Raw genomic sequence first — 22,742 nt, 5'->3', positions numbered from 1 at the left:
CCTTCTTCTCCATTGACTCCGGAGTTCCGATCTATTGAAAAACAGCCACCAAAGCTTTCTTGTCCTACTAGCCAACGTCGGAGCTCTGGCGAATATCAAACCAGCAACCAAAGACCAGCCCCTCTTTGTCTTCTCAATACAGGAGCTTCGGCAACACAACCAACACTCCACCACACAACACCGGCGGCTAACTGATCTGGCTACAGCGTGTAAGAAAAAAGTTTGGCCAAATCGGGTAAATATTTTACCTGAATTAGCATACAGTGTAAAAATCTCTTTTTTAATTTGGATGAGGTGCAAGATTGTAACATTATTCTAGTTCTCCTTCGTTATCTCACCATTGGTTAAGAGGGATAAAATAAGGGAATGTATGTAGGGGTGTTCATGGTACGGTATACGTACAATTTTGAAATTCGGTTCGGTAATTTTGATATTAAATTTTTAAAAATGCTCTATCATTACCATGATGTATTAGTTCGGCTATAGTTCCGTATATTTAAATTCCGTTTCGATTTATGCGGTACCGTAAGTCATTAACTACGATTTGTTCGAATTTGACTTACATATAATAGAGACTTACATATAATAGAGTATTAATTATGACTTCTACAATTTAGGAAACTCATGGTGTTGGTTGGAAATTATAACAACACATTGTTTAAGTAATATGTGTTGTCTATGACTATATAAAATTAAGTACATATTTAGTTTATATTTAGTAGTAGTAAAGATAGGAAGATTTTAATATTTAAGGATTTTAACCTTTTATTAGTTTGTACTATTTAGTTTATTATATGTATATGGATTGTACATGTAATTAAGTATTTTGGTACGGTAGCGGTATTTCAATACTTTTTCTACTAATACGGAATACCAATTTTTTTAAAATGCATAATCAATTACAGTAACAAATATCGTAATAGTTTGTACTATTTAGTTTATTATATGTATATGGATTGTACATGTAATTAAGTATTTTGGTACGGTAGCGGTATTTCAATACTTTTTCTACTAATACGGAATACCAATTTTTTTAAAATGCATAATCAATTACAGTAACAAATATCGTAATACCAAAATCAATGCGTCGAAAATTTCAGTTTCACTACGGTAATTCGGCCTGTGCACCCCTACATGTATGTGTAATTTTAGAAAAATTGGAGGAAAAGCAAATGACATTATTGTTAAGTAACATAGTACTTATCTTCAGCTCAAGTTGCGAGTTGAATAAGTTACCTGGTGTATTAATCAAGGTGAGCCCAAGTTGACATGTTATCTATTATACTAAAAGTGGAAAGCTCCTATCTTTAAAGCTGGATTACGATTTTACCCTTGCAATAAATCAAAATGTAACAAAAAATCTATTTAAATGTTAAATGAGAAAATTATACTCTATGTTAATTAGGGTACTAATGCTATCAAAATTGACCCGTTTTTTAAAATCTTACAAAAAGTGACTCACTCCCTCCTCCTCCTCCTCCTCTCTCTGCACTCACTTCATCCTCCTCCGCACTCTCTCTCTTCTTCGCTACGCCGGCATCTCAACAACGCTGATGCCTGAGCTGGCGGTCGACACCATCGGAAATGTGTACTTCTAAATCCATAGTCAAACTTTACACTAGCTGAAACCCAACACCCAACACAATAAACATATACAATTCTGTAACAGATGATCACTTTGTGATATGGTGGTGGATCCATACAATGGCGGATCCCTACATAACAAACCCGAACTCTCTCGAATCAGAACACATGTCTTTCTTTCTTTCTCAATTTTCTTCAAGATAGTTCATCTGCGTCTCTCGTGACTGGTTTATATCACCGATCGGCACCGGAGTCATCTTCTAGTCTCAATTTCTTCGATTCAGGCCGATTTTATGCCGCTGGTGAATTCAAGGAAGGTGTTGAGAATGTATTTGCTTCTGCTGGCCTCGTGAACTGTGACGCTATGATATGGGTGTATATGGGGTTCGCCGGAGGTGGTTGAGGTTGGTGATGGAGAAAGGGCAGGGGTAGTGAGTGTATAATATTGTATATGGGTGTATATGGGTTATAATATTAATTGTATATGGGTATATGAGTGTATATGGGTTATAATATTGTATATGACTTATAAAATTGTATATTATTGTATATGGGTTAAAGTTTTGTAATGTAAGTTTTGAGCTATTTTTTGCAATGTAAGTGACTAAATTGTATATTTATGAAATTTCCCCATGTTAAATAGTAATATTTAAATTATATGAAGGTTGAACTACAAGTTCGACGGCAGTAAAGAAATTTAGGACCCTACATTGAATCAAACCAAATTAATAAATGGCAGTACAAATTAATTAATTAATTAGTTTTCAGCAAGGCTTTTTTGGTTTCTGAAAATGATGTATGTAATAGCATTCATTTCTTTTACATGACGTTCAAATTATAATGAGTTAGCAGTTACAAATGAAGAGCCATTACTTATCTTTATGAATTTTCTCATCTGCCAAAGAAAATCACGATATGCACATTTAAATTGCTGATGAACTCTTTCATCCGTTGAAGAAAAGTACTCCTAAAAGTTTATTCTGAGGAGTACTACTTAGATATAAATGCATATAGAAATCTGCAGAAAATTAAATACACCATCACATATCTCTTTCCTCATAATTACTATTTATTCCTTTCCTAAAACCCCTAGGTTTGCTTTCTCTTCCTTTTTCTTTGGTACATTCCACCTTAGCTTTCTCATTCTCACTGTTATTATTCATTTAATTTCCTAAAACCCCTTCCTTTGCCTTGTTTAATTTTCTTCCGTTTCATCTTCCTAAGTTCTTTATATATTATTTGTTAGACCATTTTGAAGTGGTGAGATTTTTTTATAAAGATATCGGGAGAATTCAACACCGACACTTTTGTCTATGTGTTTTTCTTCTCTTTCATCGTGGTGTGTGCTTGAATCCTGCTTTATGATGATGAAATTTGCATTGTGAACTTGCAGACTGATTTTTGGGTATTGACACTGTATTTCTGATGTTTTGAAACCATGGAGGAGCCACGATTGAATAGCTCAGATTATTATGTCAACATTGTTTAGTGGCAATTAATTGATCAAATATATTGGTCTGTTTTCGCAGGAGAAAATTGCTTCTAATCTTAAGGATTAGCAAATTGTGATGTCCTCTCCAGAAGGCCACATAATATCCTCATTTGTTAATAATATATTATATGTAATATGTAAATATTCATAAAGAGTGAGGTCATTGAGGTGTTATGGTCCTTTCCTGTTAATTTAGGTTGGAATCTTTTCATTTTTTTTTTTACACTTTTCTAATTTATCGTTTTTTCATAATTAAACAGAAAAAAGGCATTGTCTAATTTAGAATTGAACAAATATTGGAACTATCTATGAATCAGGTTCCACATTTGTTAACTCCCTTTTTGAGAGCTTAATTGTAAGAGAGGGAACCCCTCCTTAATTTTAATTTTGTGCTTTATTAACTTTTTTACTGGATTGGATCCTTCATTCCTCTTAATGATGTAATATATACTATTGGTAGGCGCTTTTGCTACATTTTCCTCCACCTCAAGGAGGTTTTATATTAAAAATAAACAAAAGTAATGATCGTTTCATAAGCTTAAGCTGATTATAATGACCGTGTGAAGCGCAAACGAACTTTCTAATGGTGATATAAATATTGCATAATTAATTACTATAGTATTATTTCTTGATCAAATATAGTATAACATAACATATTCAGTATCTTTTTGAGGACTATTATGCTTATCATATTCCCAAGAGGGTGTAATCTGGTTCAAATATAAGTTTATGCTATATTTGTGAATTTTTTTTTATTAATACACGTTTTATGATAATTAATATGAGGTACACGTGCGACACACTTGCACGAGAGCTAGTTTGTGTAATGCCAGAAAAGACGTGAAAGTGAAAGGAAAAACAATCAATTATACGTTACCATCAATCTTTAATACTTCAAAAATATCAATACTCTCACTCTCCAATAAAAAAATGGAAGATATTCAAAAATGTTTTCTATCCAGCAGAAATAAAATAAAAACAAACACACGTAACTCCGCTCCTCCTCTCCTTTCCGTGAGACTGACCTGAACTTTTTAGACCCCATATTTGGATTGTACCATATCCACTCAAAAAGCAATGCCAAGTACTATTTCAACTATATGCTGTTGCTGTGCTAAGTACATTATCAAAGAGAAGTTAAAATAGAATAAAATCGTTTTAGCCTGTAGATGACCAATTCACCTTTCATTGTTCTATTTAATCCAAGAATCTCCAGGTATTACTATTTCACATATCTATAATAGCTTCTGACTAGCAAATAAAAAAATATACTTCCAATAACTATATATACCCTCAATCAAAGTTCCAAAACACTCACCAAAATCCTTAGGCAAATACATTATTTTTCTGACTTCATCCCTCTCTTTTAGATATAATCCAAACTCATTAGCACAAATAACAGCTCTTTCACTCGTAGTAAAGTTGACATGGCTCGACTCAGGTCAATTCTCACTATAATTGGCATTATTTGTGTGATTTTCCCATTTACGACTAATGCAACTGAATATCCTGTTTATCAAAGGCCTAAAGAAGAAGAAAAGAGCATTTCACAAATCTATATTGTTCATTGTGAGTTTCCTGATGGGGACAGGGCTACCAGATATCAAGATTTAGATAGCTGGTATCTTTCTTTCTTGCCTGCAACAACCTCGGATAGTTCTCGTGAGGTGCCACGTTTGATCTATTCATATCGCAACGTTCTAACAGGTTTTGCAGCTAAATTATCGCCAGAGGATCTAAAGGAAATGGAGAGAATGGAAGGGTTTATTTCAGCACACCCCGAAAAGGTACTCGATTTATACACCACACATAGTGTCAGTTTCATGGGGTTGCACCAGAACAGGGGGTTCTGGAATGGCTCGAATTATGGGAAAGGCGTGATCATTGGAGTCATTGACACGGGAATTTTCCCGGACCACCCTTCATTTAGCGATGAGGGGATGCCACCTCCTCCTGCTAAATGGAAGGGTAAGTGTGAATTTAATGTCACAAAGTGTAATAACAAGCTCATTGGAGCGAGGTACTTCCAGTCGTCAGGGAACGGTACCCCGTGGGACGAAAACGGACATGGTACACATACTGCTAGCACGGCTGCTGGACGTTTCGTGCCAGGTGCTAACATTTTTGGCAATGCTAATGGCACTGCCGCGGGAGTTGCACCTCTTGCTCATGTTGCCGTTTACAAAGTGTGCTCTGCTCTCACTTGTTCCGAGAGCGACATTTTGGCTGCAATGGATATTGCTATTGAGGATGGTGTCGACGTGCTTTCGCTTTCCCTTGGTGGACAAAGAAATAATTTCTACCAAGACAACATTGCACTTGGTGCATTTAGTGCTATGGAAAAGGGAATCTTTGTCAGCTGTGCTGCTGGAAATTCAGGACCATCCAGTTTTTCAACGGCTAACGAAGCGCCCTGGATTTTAACCGTTGGTGCAAGCACTATCGACAGGAAAATCAAGGCCACTGCAGTGCTTGGAAACAATCAAGAATTTGACGGAGAATCAGCATTTCAACCTAGTGACTTCCCACCAACACTGTTGCCTCTTGTTTATCCTGGAAGCAATGCTAGTGATTTTTCTGCTATATATTGTACCCCTGCTTCATTGAACAACACAAATGTCACGGGAAAGATAGTGTTGTGTGAGCCTGGCTTAACAACACAAGTCGATGAAGGAAAAGCAGTGAAGGAAGCTGGCGGTGCTGCCATGATTCTTATGAATCCACAATCCTGGGCTAACACAACATTAGCCGAGGCACATGTCCTACCCGTGACACACGTTACCTATGCAGATGGTCTTAAAATCAAAGAGTACATAAACTCAACAACAACCCCAACTGCAACAATCGTGTTCAAGGGAACTATAATCGGAGATGATCGTGCTCCAGTGGTTGCTGGATTTTCATCGAGGGGCCCAAATTATGCAAGTCCTGGAATTCTCAAACCGGACATTATTGGCCCTGGTGTTAACATTCTAGCAGCTTGGCATATTTCCTTGGAGAACAACACGAACACCAACTCCAGGTTTAACATGATCTCAGGTACCTCAATGTCTTGTCCTCATCTCAGTGGCGTTGCAGCGCTACTAAAAAGCGCTCACCCTGATTGGTCTCCAGCTGCAATTAAGTCAGCAATTATGACAACAGCCGATGTCTTAAACCTTGGATCCAAATTAATCGAGGATGAGACGTACCTTCCAGCTAATGTCTTTGCCACGGGTGCAGGCCACGTTAATCCAGCAAAAGCCAATGATCCCAGTCTTATATATGACATAGAACCATCCGATTACTTACCTTATTTATGTGGTTTGAATTACACGAACAGACAAGTTGGGCTCTTTTTGCAGCGCAAAGTTAATTGTTCGAAGATAACAACCATCTTAGATGGTCAACTAAATTATCCATCGTTTTCGATTCAAATAAGAATCAACTCAACAGCTCAAGTATATTCAAGAACTGTGACGAATGTAGGACAAGCCAACTCAACATACAGAGTTGAAATTGATTCACCGCCGGGCCTTGATGTGAAAGTTGATCCAACTATGCTTGTTTTTTCAGAGGTGAAGCAAAAACTGAGTTATCAAGTTATATTTACGCCTTCGGCTACTAGACCAAGTACCATATATTATAATCAGGGATCTCTTAGTTGGATTTCTGAAAACCATATTGTTAGGAGCCCCATTGGTGTTCGATTTTCCTTTCTCTGAAGAAACAAATGAAGGAGCTGATCTCATACACACTGATCAAGATTTTTCATTTGCAGTAAAACCATCTTCAAGATGTTAACTTTTGCATAATATTCCGCGTGTTTAGTCATTTGTCTACATTGTAAATGTATCTTCTTCTTTTTTGTCTTTCTTCTTTTCATTTGCAATAAAAACAAATATTATGTCAATACAATCATATTCATGTTCTTAGCATGAACTTAATACACTTTTAAAATTACGGTTTAGAATCTAATATTTTATTGAAATTTTATTGATGTTCACGTATACATCTGTTTTCTATTGGAAAATTAGGGAGGAGAAGCACTGTCAATCACTCAAGTTTTTTCTTGAAAACAAGTGGAGTAAATGATTCTTCTTTACTTCACCGTAGTTGCGTACTAAATCAATGGTTGGTTTTCTCTTTGAAGATAAGTGGAGTTCTACCAACTTGACTTACATAAAATATTGTGTTTATCATAATTTACCCTAGTTCATGAATAAATGCATACATACATCTTAGCATTAATTTCCTAATACATGAACTACATAAATTTATGTACTTGGAATGAATCTAATTTACTTTTTAACGTGACTTGTGTAAAAAAAAAAAAAATGGGTTCGGTTGAATCCATAATACTACGGCTACCTCCGCCACTGCTGGCATGTTTGGTTTTTTCATTTCTTGAGAAGAAAACAAACATGAAATTAGTTCAAGCACTTAAACTTGGGTAAATTTCGCATATGGTCGCACAACTATAACTTTTTTTTCACCAAGGTCACTTAATTAAGTTTTTCTAACGCAAAAGTCTCAAAACTTTGTCCTTACTAACGCAAAAGTCACATATGCCGGAAAATTCAACTTTCGGTATGTGATAATTTGTTACTATTTTATTTATTTTTAACTTTTTTACTTGTTTTAATTTAATACATACAAATTCAATTAAAAATCCGACCCGGCTCAATCTAAAACTCACATCCGATCGTAATAATTGTTATACCCTATTTTAACCGTAATCAAAATAGTTTACAACATCCCGGTAATTCCGGAATTAATTAAAGTTAGGAAGTTGCCACCTAATTATTTTGGTGAATTAAGACACCTAAATTTATTTAAAGTTATTTTTAAAGTTAACTCTGTTTTAAAGGTCTACGAAATTTAAGATTCTAAATAAAGGTTCAACTAATCTAAAGGGAAGGTATTAGGCATCCTCTAAGACCCATTAACAATGGTTAACTGACCGGACTTATGTTAATTAATTATGCTAAGTGTAAAATGTGAACATTTTTTGAAAGAAAGCATGTTGAAAATCTATTTGTAAATATAGTATAGAGTGTAAATGGGTTAACATGATATTTTAGCAAAAAGGCCGATATAATTTTGAAAGTAGGACTTTGGTTTGAAGACTTAGGAAAGTTTGGTAATATTTCATTAGATTTCAACAACTTTGGACCCTAATGAAATCCGAATGTTAAGCTTGTCTAAAATTTTTTGAAAACTCAGTTGGTTTGAAAATGTATCTTAACTCATGCAACTACCAATTGTTTAATATGATTTCCAATGTTCTAGTTACTGCTGTATACTACCATCTATGATAAAAAAAAAAAAAACACTCCTTAATTACTAGTTATAGATGAAACTTATTATGACTAAATAAACCGATTGTTAGTCCTATTGTTCACCAAATACCACACAAGCAAACAGAGGCAATAAACTAACACAACGAAACAACTTAATGGAACATTTAGCTAAATATCTAATGCCTCCTACACAACCCGAGCATGGAAGAAAACAGAGGCACTGTAGCAGCCAGCTTGCGTTTGAGGTTCAGGATTTCACCCCTCCTCTTTCATTTTTTGTCCAGATGCATTTTAAGAAAGAGCCAGGGGGATAACGATGAGCGGACTCGGTGTGATAACGACGTCGTTGAGTCTCAAAAATGAAACTCTTCGGCTCCGATGTTCATGCAAAGGAAAAGAAAAGAAGCTTGTTAGAAAAGACATATTGGTTCTTATCCATAAGCAACAATGTAGAGCAAACTAACTTGTGAATGAAATGTACAAATACTCCACATGTATGTACTAACAGTAAGTAAAATATTTGTAAAACATTCCTAAAATATCATAGTCTAATTAAAAGGTGTTGCTAGGAAACTTATCTCCACTACTTATATATTATCTTCACCAAAGATAGGTTAAACGAGACTCTGGTTTTTTTTTTTAGGAATGGATATTTATAATATATGAATCTTAGCATCAATTTTCTAAAAGGGTATCGAGATTCTTACATTGGAAATTTTATGAGCCACACATAGGGATTTGAACACAAAACGAGAAACGAAAATACACAGTCATGTTTTGGCTCATACAATACTTAAACACAAAACAAAACAAAAAAACTAAGTGAATTCAAATTGAAAACTTAGACGCAAGTTAACCATTAACCTACAATAAAACCGAAAACCCGAAAGAACACATTCATATGAATACTAGACCGGATATTCGTCATTCTAGCTTGTGAAATACACTATAGACCAACTGAATTTAGAAAAGTAAACAACATAACACAACAAAGAGAAAGAGATGCAAACTCAACATTTTCTCCACGCAACAACCTGGAGAAAGAAACAGAATTTGAAAAGGGAGGGATAGTAGTTCATGTCCTACACATAAGGACTAAGAGGGAAAAGATTAACCGAGTAATCCAAATAAAACTTAACTCACATAAAAGTTGAAAACAGGACATAAGTGAATGTTTAAAGAGAAAGGAGGCTTGCAATTTTTAACAGAAACTTTAGCCAAAGTACTTATCATTTATCGAAGAAAAATCATCCTTAGTTTAATTCATATAGAAGGGAAGAGAAAACAAACTGGAAAACATCTAACTAAACAAACTTAGCTTATATTTGAACTCAGGAATTCTATAAAGGAATGCATATTTAGATTGATGCCTAATTGATACTTTCTTTCAGTCGCTGCTCGATGCACAGCTTATAGCATAAATGGACACTTTCTTTCAGTCGCTGCTCGATGCACAGCTTATAGCAGTCAACTGAGTGAATACACCAATAACTTCTAATAATTTCTTCGAACCACAACCAGCTAATTTAATTTCGGAACCTTTTTATCTATGGAATCCAGGGGATATGAATGCCCAGGATTTACATGAATATGCTAGGTAGAAAAAATTTAGAAGTGAAACATGCTATAGAAATTAAAGGGAATAAACTCCAACAGTGTCCCTTTTTTTGACATAGTATGACAGCAACCATGTTAGCAAAGAAAACCATTGCACACTCAAGAACTGTTCAAAGCAGGCATATACGACCATCAATCTTGTTCAAGTATATACAAGATATACATGATGTAATTGGTAAAATTCCTTTCATAAGTAACTAACAATTGAGTGTCATACATGAACGACTCCAATTAAGCTTAACCATCTAAACAACCAATTAAACTGACACACATAATCTTATTAAGGCAGATTAACTACATCATATAGCTCCTATATCTCGAACAAACTGGATTAGTAAGACATACTTAGCAAAGTAGCTAATTATCATGCCAAATCAGGATCACAGTAAATCAAAATAGTTCTAACTGTATGAGTTCACATAGAACAGAAATAATCCAGAGGGAGAAGGAGGATTTCTGACCTTTTCCGTGTACAGTGAAATGGGGCGTCGGGTCTCGAATCTGTACTCGACTACGACGAACGATTCGAACCTCAGATGATCGAAACGAACCAGAAAGTTTTATGTCCAGAAAATGTTCAAGAATAGCTAAAAGTAATTTATCAACTCGCATAAAATTTAGGGGTAAGCCAACGGACCCGAAAAATTAAAGTCTAGGGTTTCAATTTGGGCGGGATTTTAAGTTGAAAGGTTTCCAATTTCAAAATCGACCGTTCAAGAACAGTCCAAAAGTGTGGCAGCCAGTATCATCTGAGGGGTGTCACGGGTTGAAATACTTTTGTTTTTTTTTTTCTCTGTATAAAATCAGATTTCAAACGTTTGCTTGGCCTCTTGCGTTGACCGTGTAGCTATTTACACGAAAAAGGGATGGCAAGGATCTGCCATGGTTGAAGAAAGAAATGCAAAAGGAAAGAGATGAGAGAGACGATCATGTGCGGCCGTTGAACGTTGCTATTAGCTGGGCAGAATACAAAAATATTGAAACCTTTTGCCCAAAATGGGCGGGCAAGATCTGGCAGGGTGAAAGGGAGACTGAGGTTTGACTCTAAATGGGAGAGGAGAGAGGCGGAGGGAAAGAGAAAGAGAGAGAACGGCGGCTGTATTCTTTAGGTTTTTCCTTTTCTTTTGCTTGTAGAAGACAGATGGGTTTAAAAGAGAGTGGGCCGGGTCGGGTAGAAACGGGTAGTGGGCTGGATTATTTGAGTTGTTGGGCTGGTCTGTTGGGTAAGTTGTTAAAGGGTGATTTGGGCTGGTACCGAATTTTGGCCCTTTTCCTCTTTTAATTGATTTATGTGGATATCTTCATCTTAATAATTTAAACTAGGATTAACCGCTTTCAAATATATAATACAACTTCTTGTTAAAATAAATAATCGTGCAATAAATATTTGAAAGTATTAATTTAATGCTTTGTTAAGTAAATTTGAAATAACTCGTTCAAATTATTATTGATCAAGAAACGCAGATAAATTAATTGAAAGAAAAAGGGGGACAAAATTGCATGTCAACAATAATCTTTTACTATTTTAAAAAAAAAAAAAAAAAAAATAGTCTCTCATAAATACAAATTCAATTAAAAAGAAGAGATCCAACCCGACCAAAGTTCATATGTAGAAACTAAAATACTCTGATTCTTGTTTAGAGTTTTGCTATATAAGAAGCAGAGCATATGTTATATCCATATTTGCTAGTAAAATATTAAATTGTATTCTTACCCCGATCATCTGAAAAGAATAAAGATATGTTATTATTCTTTTCAATTAGAGACTCCAAAAATAACTGATCCAACCATTCCAGTTCAAATCTCTTCCTTAAATTTTTATCTACTTTAATGTAAGTATCTACTGGGGAACAAGAATAAAAAATCAGTTCATGCATATCTTATTTAGTTTACAATAAAGAATATAAAAAGTTGGAGTAAGAAACTGAATTTTAAGGACTAATCTATATATAATATAAAGCTAGGCATAGACAATCCTATGTGGCACCTCTCAATGGCCTCCATTGACATTTATCTTTTTTTCTCATTGTTTTGAATTTTTTATGAACTTCTTTTATATAATAAATCAGCAAAATCATCTAAAAAATGTCTCACAAAAATAAAGGGATAACTACATGGCATAACTAACTCTACCACATATTTATATTTAGTAGTTATAGTTTAAAATAATTACATCTCATAGCTAATTATAATATGTTAAATAAAACTTATAGCTACATATATATATACAAAGTAGAATACCCCATATCACATTATTCACTTCCAAACTAACCTTCTCATCTCTCTTTCTCCCCTCTCCCCTTCTCCCTACCCCGCTACCCACTGCTCCGGCGACCTCTTCTCCGGCGAGAAACAATCAAGCAACTTTCAATTTTCAACCTTCTCATCTAATTAGCATCCCTTCTTCTCATAAACCTTCTCATAATTGAATTGATGCCATCTCCAACTTGTTGTTTTACTTTAAAAATACCATTGATCCAACACTGAAATTTTGTTGTTGCTGACGTAGTGGCTTTTGAGTTTTCACGGTCAGATCCGGTTAGATCTTGGCCGGATCTGACCGGATCTACTCAGTTCTGGACAGATTTTGCTTTGTCGGAATCTGGCCAGCGGTGACTTTTCCGGTCAGATTCCGATGCCGAATCTAGAAAATCATGTTTTTTTTTAGTGTATTCATTAATTTTTTAGCATACAATTCAGTGTATTCATTAATTTTTTGCTATATTTGTTGTATATTTACCGTGTATACAATGTTTTTCGCTTGTATTTGTTATTTTTTTGGTGTATCTATGTTGTATACAGTATTTTTCGCCTGTATCTATTGTATACATACCGGAAAATATGATGTTTTTGTGTAATTATTGGTGTATATGTATTCGGTTTTTTACTTGTTGTATTCATGAATAAAATAAGCCAATTTATGAATACAAATAATTATTTCATGAATACAGTGGAAAAAAATTATTTTAGTCATGAATACAGCGAAAACAAAAATTGAATACAGCGAAAAAAATGAATACAACAAACAAAAAAGTAGCTACGAGCTGTAAATAAGCAAAATGTTGTTATGCCAGATTTTTAACCCTTAAAATGTAGTCATTATGAAATTTTCCCAAAAATAAATGCATCTGCAACCCACGTTCGAGTAATCAATATAGCCTTTTACTAAAAACCAATAAAGCCCAGCCCACGTAGTAGCACCTGAAACCATATTAAATTGGTTGGCATTAAACCCCAAAGAAGTGTTTTTCAATTTCATCCAAAACCTGAATGGTAAAACCAAACAAAGCGTTTTTTAATTTCCTCCAAACTCTGTAAGGTACGCTTTCTTCCACACAGTTTTCTGATTAAAGAATATTCATCTTCATCATTTGCAATTACATTGACTTTTAATGTTCATTAATCCCTGAGTAATTGCACTGGTAATTACTCTTGTGCCTCTTCATACTCTAATTCTTACACTATATATAGATTAGCAGTGAATCTTCTTCATATTGTAGACAGGGGCGGAATCAGAACATTTGACAAGGGGGTTCAAGAAAATTAAAAAATAAACACGCGAAGAAATCAAAACAAACACAATTCTCTATTGAAAGTGCAAGTATATTACTACAACTGTACACGACGAGGTTTCATTCCTGGAAATGTTTTTATAATAACATCATTAGAGATCCTATTAAACACATCTTTTTCTACATAAGGCACCAAGCAACCACTAAAATAACTCTTATTCATTTGTTTTAGGATACTCTTTAAGCCGAGGTTGACAAGGACCTCTCCTAAGGTATTCTCTTCGAATGACATCACGATGATTTGGATGAAAGTCCAAGATTTGAGTTCTTTCACCCGGATCATGCTTTAAAGAATTCAAATCAAATTCCTGAGAAGAAAGCAATGTTACTTCTGAGTGGTTGACATTTTCTTCTAGATTAGGTTGATCATGAGAGTCCAAACTTGATTTTGGAACTTTGGTAAAATAATTCTTCACTGACTTTTGAGACTGAATTATAATAAAAAAATTAGTTAGAATTAAAGGCATAATGTCAATCTTAAAAGCCAATAAAATAAAGCCTATTTAAGGACATCTAACTGTGAGAATAAAAACTCAATCTTGTATATAGCAATACAGCAAAAAATAATCAGTAACCTTAAGCATATCCCATATTATAATATAGGATCATAACCTACTTTAACACTGATTTATGAGTATAAACATCAAAAGTTATCGAATCAAAGACTAAAGCCACAGGAAAACTGGAAGAATTATGTTCCTAGTGGTTCACTTGTTCAAAGTTTTGAGGAAAAATATTTGCTTAGGCTATAGATGATCCTATATTTAGAAAAATTCTACCAAATGTCTCAATAAGCAAGAAAACAACTTAACCACAAATCCACAATCCAGATTCCAGCACACATAAAAGGGAATTGATTACTAAATAAAAATCTACACTCTGATTCTTTTATTAGCTAAAAATAAATATCTAAAAGACCAATTTTGCAAACAAACAACATTTAAGAATTAAAACAATCAAGGCTTGGGTTCATGGATGGAAAATGGGTCAGCTACCCATTTCACAAAATGGGTTGATTAACAACTAACAAGAAACAATAATGGGTTTATTGTGATTTTGAGTATGGTAAAAAAAAAAAAAAAAAAAAAAAAAAACCTTGGAATTGGAAGCCATGGGCGAAGGCAGCAACACAATTGAGTTGACAAAGAAGTGAAGAACAATGTTAACACTTTTGAAATTAGGGATTCTTTTATCCCCAATGGCTCACGTTTCTAGTTGTTTTTGCTGAACTTTATTTGGGCAGGATTTGTTCCAGCTATTCTTTTGCTTTTGTCTTGGTTTTTACTTTTGTTGACTATTATATTTTAATAATATCCCTCCACTAAGTTTCCTTAGTGGTTGCTTTAAAAAAAAAATTGAGTCCAGCAAACGACGTCGTTTTTGTTAATCTTTTTTTTTTAAAGGGACTGGATGAAAAATGTTAAAAAAGGTGTCATTGCCAAGAATCGAACCCGCGATCGCAGGCTCAATCACAGGCGCCTCATCCACTGATCCGGAATCCCCATTTGTTAAGGGGATGCAAAAATAATATTTGTACATGAATAAAAAAATTCACCATATATATTTAGTGCAATTTTCCGACGAAGGGGGTTCGGTTGCCACCCCTCGCACCCCTGTAGCTCTGCCCCTGATTGTAGATTGCTTAGTCTATCTTGCTTTATATTGGATTTTAGAATGACAAATTCTTTTCTTTCAGAGTTGGTTATTCATAAAGATTATTGGATCATAAGGGTTAGGATTTGTCGAATGTGGGATGCCATTAATCCCAAGAATAACGGCGAATTGATCAGTTTGGATATGATTTTTATTGATGAAAAGGTACTTTCTTACATGATTTTTATTTTCATATATCAATTTTTTTGATACTTTTGATCCTCACTTCACTTTCGGGTTTCTTATATCAGGGAAATTTGATGCATGCTATTGTTAGAAAGAGTCATGTCCACAAGTTTAAATACAAGTTGATTGAAGGTGCTTTATTTACCATCAAGAACTTTAAAGTCATAGAAAGTTGTGGTGGATATAGACCTGTCGAAATTTCATTGAAAATTATTTTCTTTGCCTCAACTGTGATCAAGAAATTATCCGAAGATATTGGTGATATTCCTATTAACGGATTTCAGTTTATTAAACCTGATATGATTGAGTCAAGGGTGCACAACAACACTATCTTATCAGGTATAAACACCTAGTATTATGAATTTTTGTGGTTAGTTAATTAAATATCAACGATATTCTAATAAGAAATACTTTTTCGTCTACATTTGTAGACGTGGTTGGTTGTTTATACGGAGTTGGGGATATGGAGAGCGCTCGATCAAAGTGGAAAAAAAGGGACATCCAAATTGTTACGGATTAGTATGCCCCTTATCTCATTTTAAGTATTTTTTGTTTGTAAAGGTGATTTTGTATTACAAAATACACAACCTTGATAAATTTCATCGATCATTGAGTCTTTTTAAATTATATTCATTGGATCCGGCCTGAACAGTGTTTTTATGATAATCTAGATGCCAACGAATGTGTACTCATTATTGGAACTCTTTTTTTTATACCTGTTAAATTTCTACATTATTTGCACATGTCTATAAGTACACAACCTCTTAATCTCCTCTTTACAGTCACTCAATAGTCAACATTATTGGAACCAGATGTTGGTCGCTTATTTTTATTAGATTTAGATGAACTATTAAATTGTGATTTGTCTTTTTTCTGCATAGTTCGGCAAAATAAAAAATTACCTTATGGGAAGAATTTGGAGAACAGTTTGCTCCTTATTTGTACAAGAAGGATTCTGGCCCGTATATAGTCATTGTAACTTCCACCACAGTTAAAGAATTCTGTGGTAATTGTTTCAGATTTAATCTTCAGTGTCATGTATTTATCTGTTAACTTTCTAAGTAATGTCACGGTTATTTTCTATTGCATCCATTGTTAATAGGTGAGATTAGCTTCTCCACCACCTCTGCAAGCAAAGTATATGTAAATCTTGATATAGATTACATAAGATCTTTGATGCAAAAGTTTTCCACCATGTCCGCGGGAGTGCAAATTGTCGAAAGCTCTAATGTTAATACCATTCCTATAGAGGAAGAGATGTTTTTTAACCGGATGGACATTAAGGAGTTGTTAGAGTCTGATTGGAGTCCTGAAATACAGGTTATATTTTCCTCCTTAAGTTGTTGATTTCCCTTTTAAGCAAATCAACCAGATTACTATATGCTTGTATTTTTTTTTTTAACATTTGTAGGAATATGTTGTTACTGTAAGGGGAAAAATTACAGGAATACGGGACTATTTTGGCTGGTACTACATTTCATGCAATGTCTGTTCAAATAAGATTAAACCTGCAGATGGTGTATATCGATGTCACCAGTGCAATAAGGATTGCAAGTTTCCTTTGGTGAAATAAATGGAATTGGTATTTGCTGTTGTGAAGGAATACAGTGGCTCGGTGAATATTCCATTGGAAATTAACCTCCTACAACAGCTTCTGCCCGATTTAGCTCGGCAAGAACGGATACTAAAATTAGAAATGAAGAGATATGAATCAACAGACGAGTGCACACAATTGAACAAGGAACTAGGTGCTGTAAAAAACAGGCGATGCAAGTATTCCAGATTGACGCGAAAGGTCGCCTTAATTAGAAAACAATACAAGTACCATCCAAAAAAGAAAATTATTCAGCTTCTACGTTTCGTGCGAAGATTCACAAAGTTGATGAAGATGACAAACATCTCAAGGAGACGTGTTCCGATTCATCAAAATGGAATGTTAATCAATACCATGATTTATGTATTAACAAAATTCCAAAGTTAGACTTTTTGATGATATGTGAAACTAAATAAAAAATATGAAAAAACATTAGGCATGTATAAAATGCTTATGTTTATACTTGGATTCCTGAATTTTGCAGGCCACTACACAACAACTTGGAATTTTTGCCCCCCAATGTACACATGCCAATATTGTGGAGCCCTTTTATGGTATGAAGAACGGACAAGAAAAACTGTGCAGCCAACAAATCCTATATTCTCATTTTGTTGCATGGAAGGAGGCTGTGTACAACTGTCGTTAATGAGTGAACCACCACCTTATCTCAAGTATCTTTTGGGAACAGAATCCGGACAATTAGGTATCGACTTTCGTAGAAATATCAGGGTCTACAACTCAATATTTGCCTTTACCTCTATGGGAGGCCGACTTGATGGATCTATCAATCACTCAAAAGGGCCATACGTTTTCAGGATAAGTGGTCAGAATTACCATCGCATAGGCTCTTTGTTGATTGAAATTGGTAAAAAACCCCAGTTTGCTCAGCTATATATATATGATACTGAAAATGAGATAAACAGTAGAATGAATTGTCTCTTGCAAGAAGAAATTGATCCAAAAATTGTTCAAGCCTTATTTGAAATGCTAGACAACCACAATATTTTGGTAAAATCATTTCGAATGGCTAGGGATAGATATAGAGAGCATCCTGAATCTGTGTTTCGGCTACGACTCATATCTAACAGGACAAGAGATGGTCGACAAGACAATATGCCAACAACTTCTAAAGTTGCAGGATTAATCGTTGGTGATGTTACTGAAGAAAACTTCCAGCGACATATTATTGTAGAACATCGAAAGAATGGGCTTCAAAGAATTACAGATTTAGACCCAAGTTTCATGTCTATGACATACCCATTAATACATCCGTATGGCGAAGACGGATATAGACCTGGAATTCAATTGGAAGTGTGATCAACAAAAGTTACAAGCATAAAAATTTGTCAATGAGAGAGTTTTATTGCTTCAGGATACAACAAAGACTTAACGAGGGGCAAACTCTCTTAGTAGCTGGTAGACTATTGCAACAATACATTGTTGATGCTTACATGGTAATAGAGGAAGAAAGGTTTCGTTATATTCGAAATAATCAAAAAAAACTCAGAGCTGATCTTTACTCTGGCTTAATGGATGCCATACTCCGAGGTGATTCAGATTGTTCAATGATAGGGAAATCTGTTATCCTGCCTTCATCGCACACTGGGGGGCCTCGATATAGGGCACAAAATTATCAAGATGCAATGGCAATTTGTAGGTGGGCTGGGTATCCAGATTTGTTCCTCACTTTCACTTGCAATCCTAAGTGGCCAGAAATAAATGCAATGCTCAGCTTACTAGGGCAGCAAGGTGATAATAACCGGGTGGACATTATATGCAGAGTTTTCCAGATAAAATTATTCCAACTAATGCAAGATCTGAAAAAGCAACAACCGTTTGGGAAAACAATCGCATGTAAGTTCAAATTTATACATACCCATTGAAGGCATCAGTTATTATTTCATCTAATCTGTTTTGCATTAGGTAATGAGGTTGAGATTATGCTTTTTGTTAGCTCAAAACTGAAAAGATCATTGGGAATACGCAGCTATCGTATAAATTACTTTCTTTGGTTATTCATCTTACTGTTTTGCTGTCGTTATTTTCTTTTCTATCGGAAGCAACTCACAAGGTGTAGGGGTAAGGCCTGCGTACATCCTACCCTCCTAGAAAAGTTGGATGTAATAATTAATATCAAGCAAAATACCTAATTTATGACCTTTTTAAAATACACTATGGAACCAATCTTCTTAAAGTGTGATGATCATCGATAAAACTTCAACCCTTCAGAATCACAGTGTTACCTTCCTCTCTGGTTCACCTATATATTTAACAGACCGATGATATTTAATTCACAATGAAAGAAGATGGGAAAAAGGGAAACTGTTGAGGCTTTTGATCTTCCAATTGGAAAGAGCACGATTATCCCTTAATTAAAATGAAAACTGTTGTTGTCCACTAAGAAGTGCTGGTAATTAAAATTTGGAGGTTTTAGAAAAATTAAAGGGAAAAGTGGGGTATTAATTATTGTGTCATTTAATGTTATTACAAAGATACATAAAATTAGTAGGGAAAACCAAAAAAAAAAAAAAAATAGAGAAAAGTCAAAAAAAGGAGAAAAAAGATAAATATGAATGGAAGCCATAGAGAGGTATTTTCTTAAGAAATCTTCTTTTTTCTTAAAAGAAAATTTAATAACAAAAAGTAATTGGCCATCTAAGCTCATATATATATATGTGTGTGTGTGTGTTGAATTAATCTTTTTTGTTATATACATGAAATTTAACTCTTCTATCTCCACTATGATGCATAAAAAGTTTAGTTTCAATATTTCATTGATGTTACATATCCTGCATCCTAACCAATACTATACCATTAATTCTATAGGTTTATATACGATAGAGTTCCAGAAAAGAGGACTGCCTCATGCACATATACTGCTCTTCCTCCATCCCACACTAAAAAGTCCCTCCATCGATCATATCGACACAATAATAGCAGCTGAAATACCTGATATGGAAGTTGATCCGGACGGCTATAATGTTGTCAAGAACTACATGATGCACGGACCTTGTGGAGAACTCAATCCCCAATGCCCATGTATGAAGCAAGGAAAGTGCACCAAACATTTTCCGAAGAAATTCAACAATCAAACAACTTTTGATGCAGATGGACTCCCTGTTTATAGGAGAAGGAACACAGGTACTCAAGTCAAGAAAAACAATGCTCTCTTAGACAACAGATATGTCGTTCCATACAACAGGAATTTGATTGTCAAATATGATGCACTTATAAATGTTGAATTATGCAATTACTCAAGGTCGGTGAAGTACCTATTCAAATATGTCAATAAAGGTTCTGATAGAGCAACTGCGACTATAGAATGTACCGATACTGGTGCAGAACGTGATGAGATCAAAAGATATCTAGACTGCAGATACATATCAGCTACAGAAGCTTGCTGGAGGATCTTTGCATTTGACATACATCACAGAGAGCCAGCAGTTGAGCGTTTGCCATTCCATTTATAGGGAGAAAACACCATAGTATTCAAAGAAGAAAGGCAAGCTGAAAACGTACTTAGCAAGCCCGATATAGAGAAAACAAAATTCACGGAATGGTTCGAGGCAAACAGAAAAAATGAAGATGCGCGAGAGCTGACATATTTAGATTTTCCTACACGCTAGGTGTGGGATGCAACATCGAAAAAATGGAAAAGAAGGCAAAATGGGAGGGCAGTTGGTAGGATTTACTTCGCACATCCTGCAAGTGGAGAACGGTTTTACATGAGAATGTTGCTTAATTTTGTCAAATGAAGCACTTCCTTTGAAAGCATCAGAACAATAAATGGAGTACCGCATAAAACATATAAGGAGGCATGCTACGCATTAGGATTATTGGAGGATGATAAAGAATGGAATGACTGCTTGGCTGAAGCTGCGTGCTGGGCTTTGTGACGATACTAATTCACTATCAAGTATCTGATTCATACAAACTCTGGAGGACCAACTATGAAATTTTATCAGAAGATATAATATCATTACAACGGAAGAGATTTCAATTGAAAGAATTACAGCTAACTGAAAAACAAGTTGAAGCATACACATTATTTGAGATTGAAAGCATCCTACGAAAGATGGGAAAAAGTTTAAAAGACATAGATGGATTGCCACTTCCAGATTCTGCTTTAATGAATGAGACAGGGAATCGTCTAATCAATGAGGAGCTAGATTATGACAAAGGATCTTTAAAGAAAGTGCATGATAAATCATTTTCCCTCTTAAATGATTGCCAAAAGTCGGCGTATGAAGCAATGCTAACATCAGTTGAAAAAGAAGAAGGCCGTTTATTTTTTATAAATGGACATGGTGGAACCGGAAAGACATTTCTATGGAATACAATAATTTCCAAGTTGAGATCACAATCAAAAATCGTTCTCCCAGTTGCTACTCCGGGAATAGCAGTTTTATTATTACCAAATGGCAGGACTGCTCATTCACGGTTTCATATTCCTTTGGACATCAGTGCTGAATCAACTTGTGAAATAAGACAAGGCATCCAGTTAGCTGAACTACTCTTAAAAACTTCTTTAATCATTTGGGATGAAGCGCCAATGGCAAATAAATTTTGTTTTGAAGCCTTAGACAGGACTCTGAGAGATATCCTCCGAGTGAAATACGAAAATAGCTCTGACAAACCGTTTGGAGGTCTTACAGTCGTATTTGGTGGTGATTTTTGTCAAATACTACCAGTAATTCCAAAGGGTAGACGAGCTGATATTGTTGATGCATCGCTAAACTCCTCATACTTGTGGCCATTTTTAAGAATATACGAATTGAAGCATAATATGCGACTCCGCAGTGGAAGAGTAACTAATTCTAAGGCAGCTGAACTTGCAAATTTCAATAAATGGTTGTTACAAATTGGAGATGGATCCTTTTATGATGATACTGACAATGAGCTTATTAAATTACCTCCCGATATATGCATCGCATCATCCAGCAATCCAATCGGATCAACTGTCGAGGTAGTTTACCCATCACTCTTGCAGAAGTACAATGACCCAACATATTTGAAAGAAAGAGCAATACTACGAGTTGAATGCCACAATTATGCAAATGATACCAGGTGAAGGAAGAACATATTTTAGCTCGGACAATGTGTGTAAAGCAAGTGTGAACACTAATGATGAAGATCTGTTGTACCCAACTGAATTTTTGAATAGCCTAAGATTTCCGGGAATCCCTAATCATGAAAGACACTTAAAAGTAGGCACTCCAGTTATGCTTCTCAGAAATCTAAACCAAAGTGAAGGCCTATGCAACGGAACAAGATTGATTGTTACACATCTTGGTAATTGGTCTGTTAGCGCAAATATCATTTCGGGAAAGAACATTGGCTCAAGAGTAACAATTCCAAGAATCATTATGTCTCCTAATGATTCAAAGTGACCATTTAAGCTTAAGAGACGGCAAATTCCTTTAGCTCCATGTTTTGCCATGACAATTAATAAAAGTCAAGGACAATCCCTTAACCATGTCGGATTGTATCTTCCGAAACAAGTATTCACCCATGGCCAGTTATATGTAGCTATATCCCGAGTAACAACAAGACAAGGATTGACTATACTGAATGTTGATGACGACATAGAAGACACTATGTTTATTAAAAATATTGTCTACAAAGAAGTATTCCAAAATATATGTCCACCAGCTCAACACACATAAGGTATTTCTTCTTTTATCCCTATAGTATTATATAATCTAACAAATCCTAACTCATTATGCTCATCCAACATTGCTGTGTTTTTGTATATGTAGGCA

At 34.9% G+C, this 22,742-nt stretch overlaps 2 protein-coding genes and 1 long non-coding RNA gene across 3 annotated transcripts; 2 read left to right on the top strand and 1 right to left on the bottom strand.

Moving 5' to 3' along the window:
• Positions 1 to 4,042: 4,042 nt before the first annotated feature.
• Positions 4,043 to 7,015, top strand: LOC132635007 (subtilisin-like protease). Its single transcript, XM_060351208.1, has one exon. It carries the CDS (start codon positions 4,504 to 4,506, stop codon positions 6,778 to 6,780), a length of 2,277 nt encoding a protein of 758 aa, XP_060207191.1. The 5' UTR covers positions 4,043 to 4,503; the 3' UTR covers positions 6,781 to 7,015.
• A 1,383-nt stretch (positions 7,016 to 8,398) lies between these two features.
• LOC132635006 (uncharacterized) lies at positions 8,399 to 11,081 on the bottom strand. Its single transcript, XR_009580405.1, has 2 exons — positions 10,437 to 11,081; positions 8,399 to 8,725 (listed from the first exon to the last, which is right to left on the bottom strand). It is a non-coding gene; the product is annotated as an uncharacterized LOC132635006 (long non-coding RNA).
• A 9,974-nt stretch (positions 11,082 to 21,055) lies between these two features.
• Positions 21,056 to 22,051, top strand: LOC132637101 (uncharacterized). The gene has a single exon (XM_060354249.1). The coding sequence runs from the start codon at positions 21,056 to 21,058 to the stop codon at positions 22,049 to 22,051; it is 996 nt and encodes a 331-aa protein (XP_060210232.1).
• Positions 22,052 to 22,742: the final 691 nt, after the last annotated feature.

Source organism: Lycium barbarum, chromosome 4, assembly GCF_019175385.1.
Source record: "Lycium barbarum isolate Lr01 chromosome 4, ASM1917538v2, whole genome shotgun sequence".
NCBI classification, from domain to species: domain Eukaryota; kingdom Viridiplantae; phylum Streptophyta; class Magnoliopsida; order Solanales; family Solanaceae; genus Lycium; species Lycium barbarum.
Note: the sequence above shows the minus strand (reverse complement) of the source record. Positions and strands in the feature narration are given on the sequence as shown.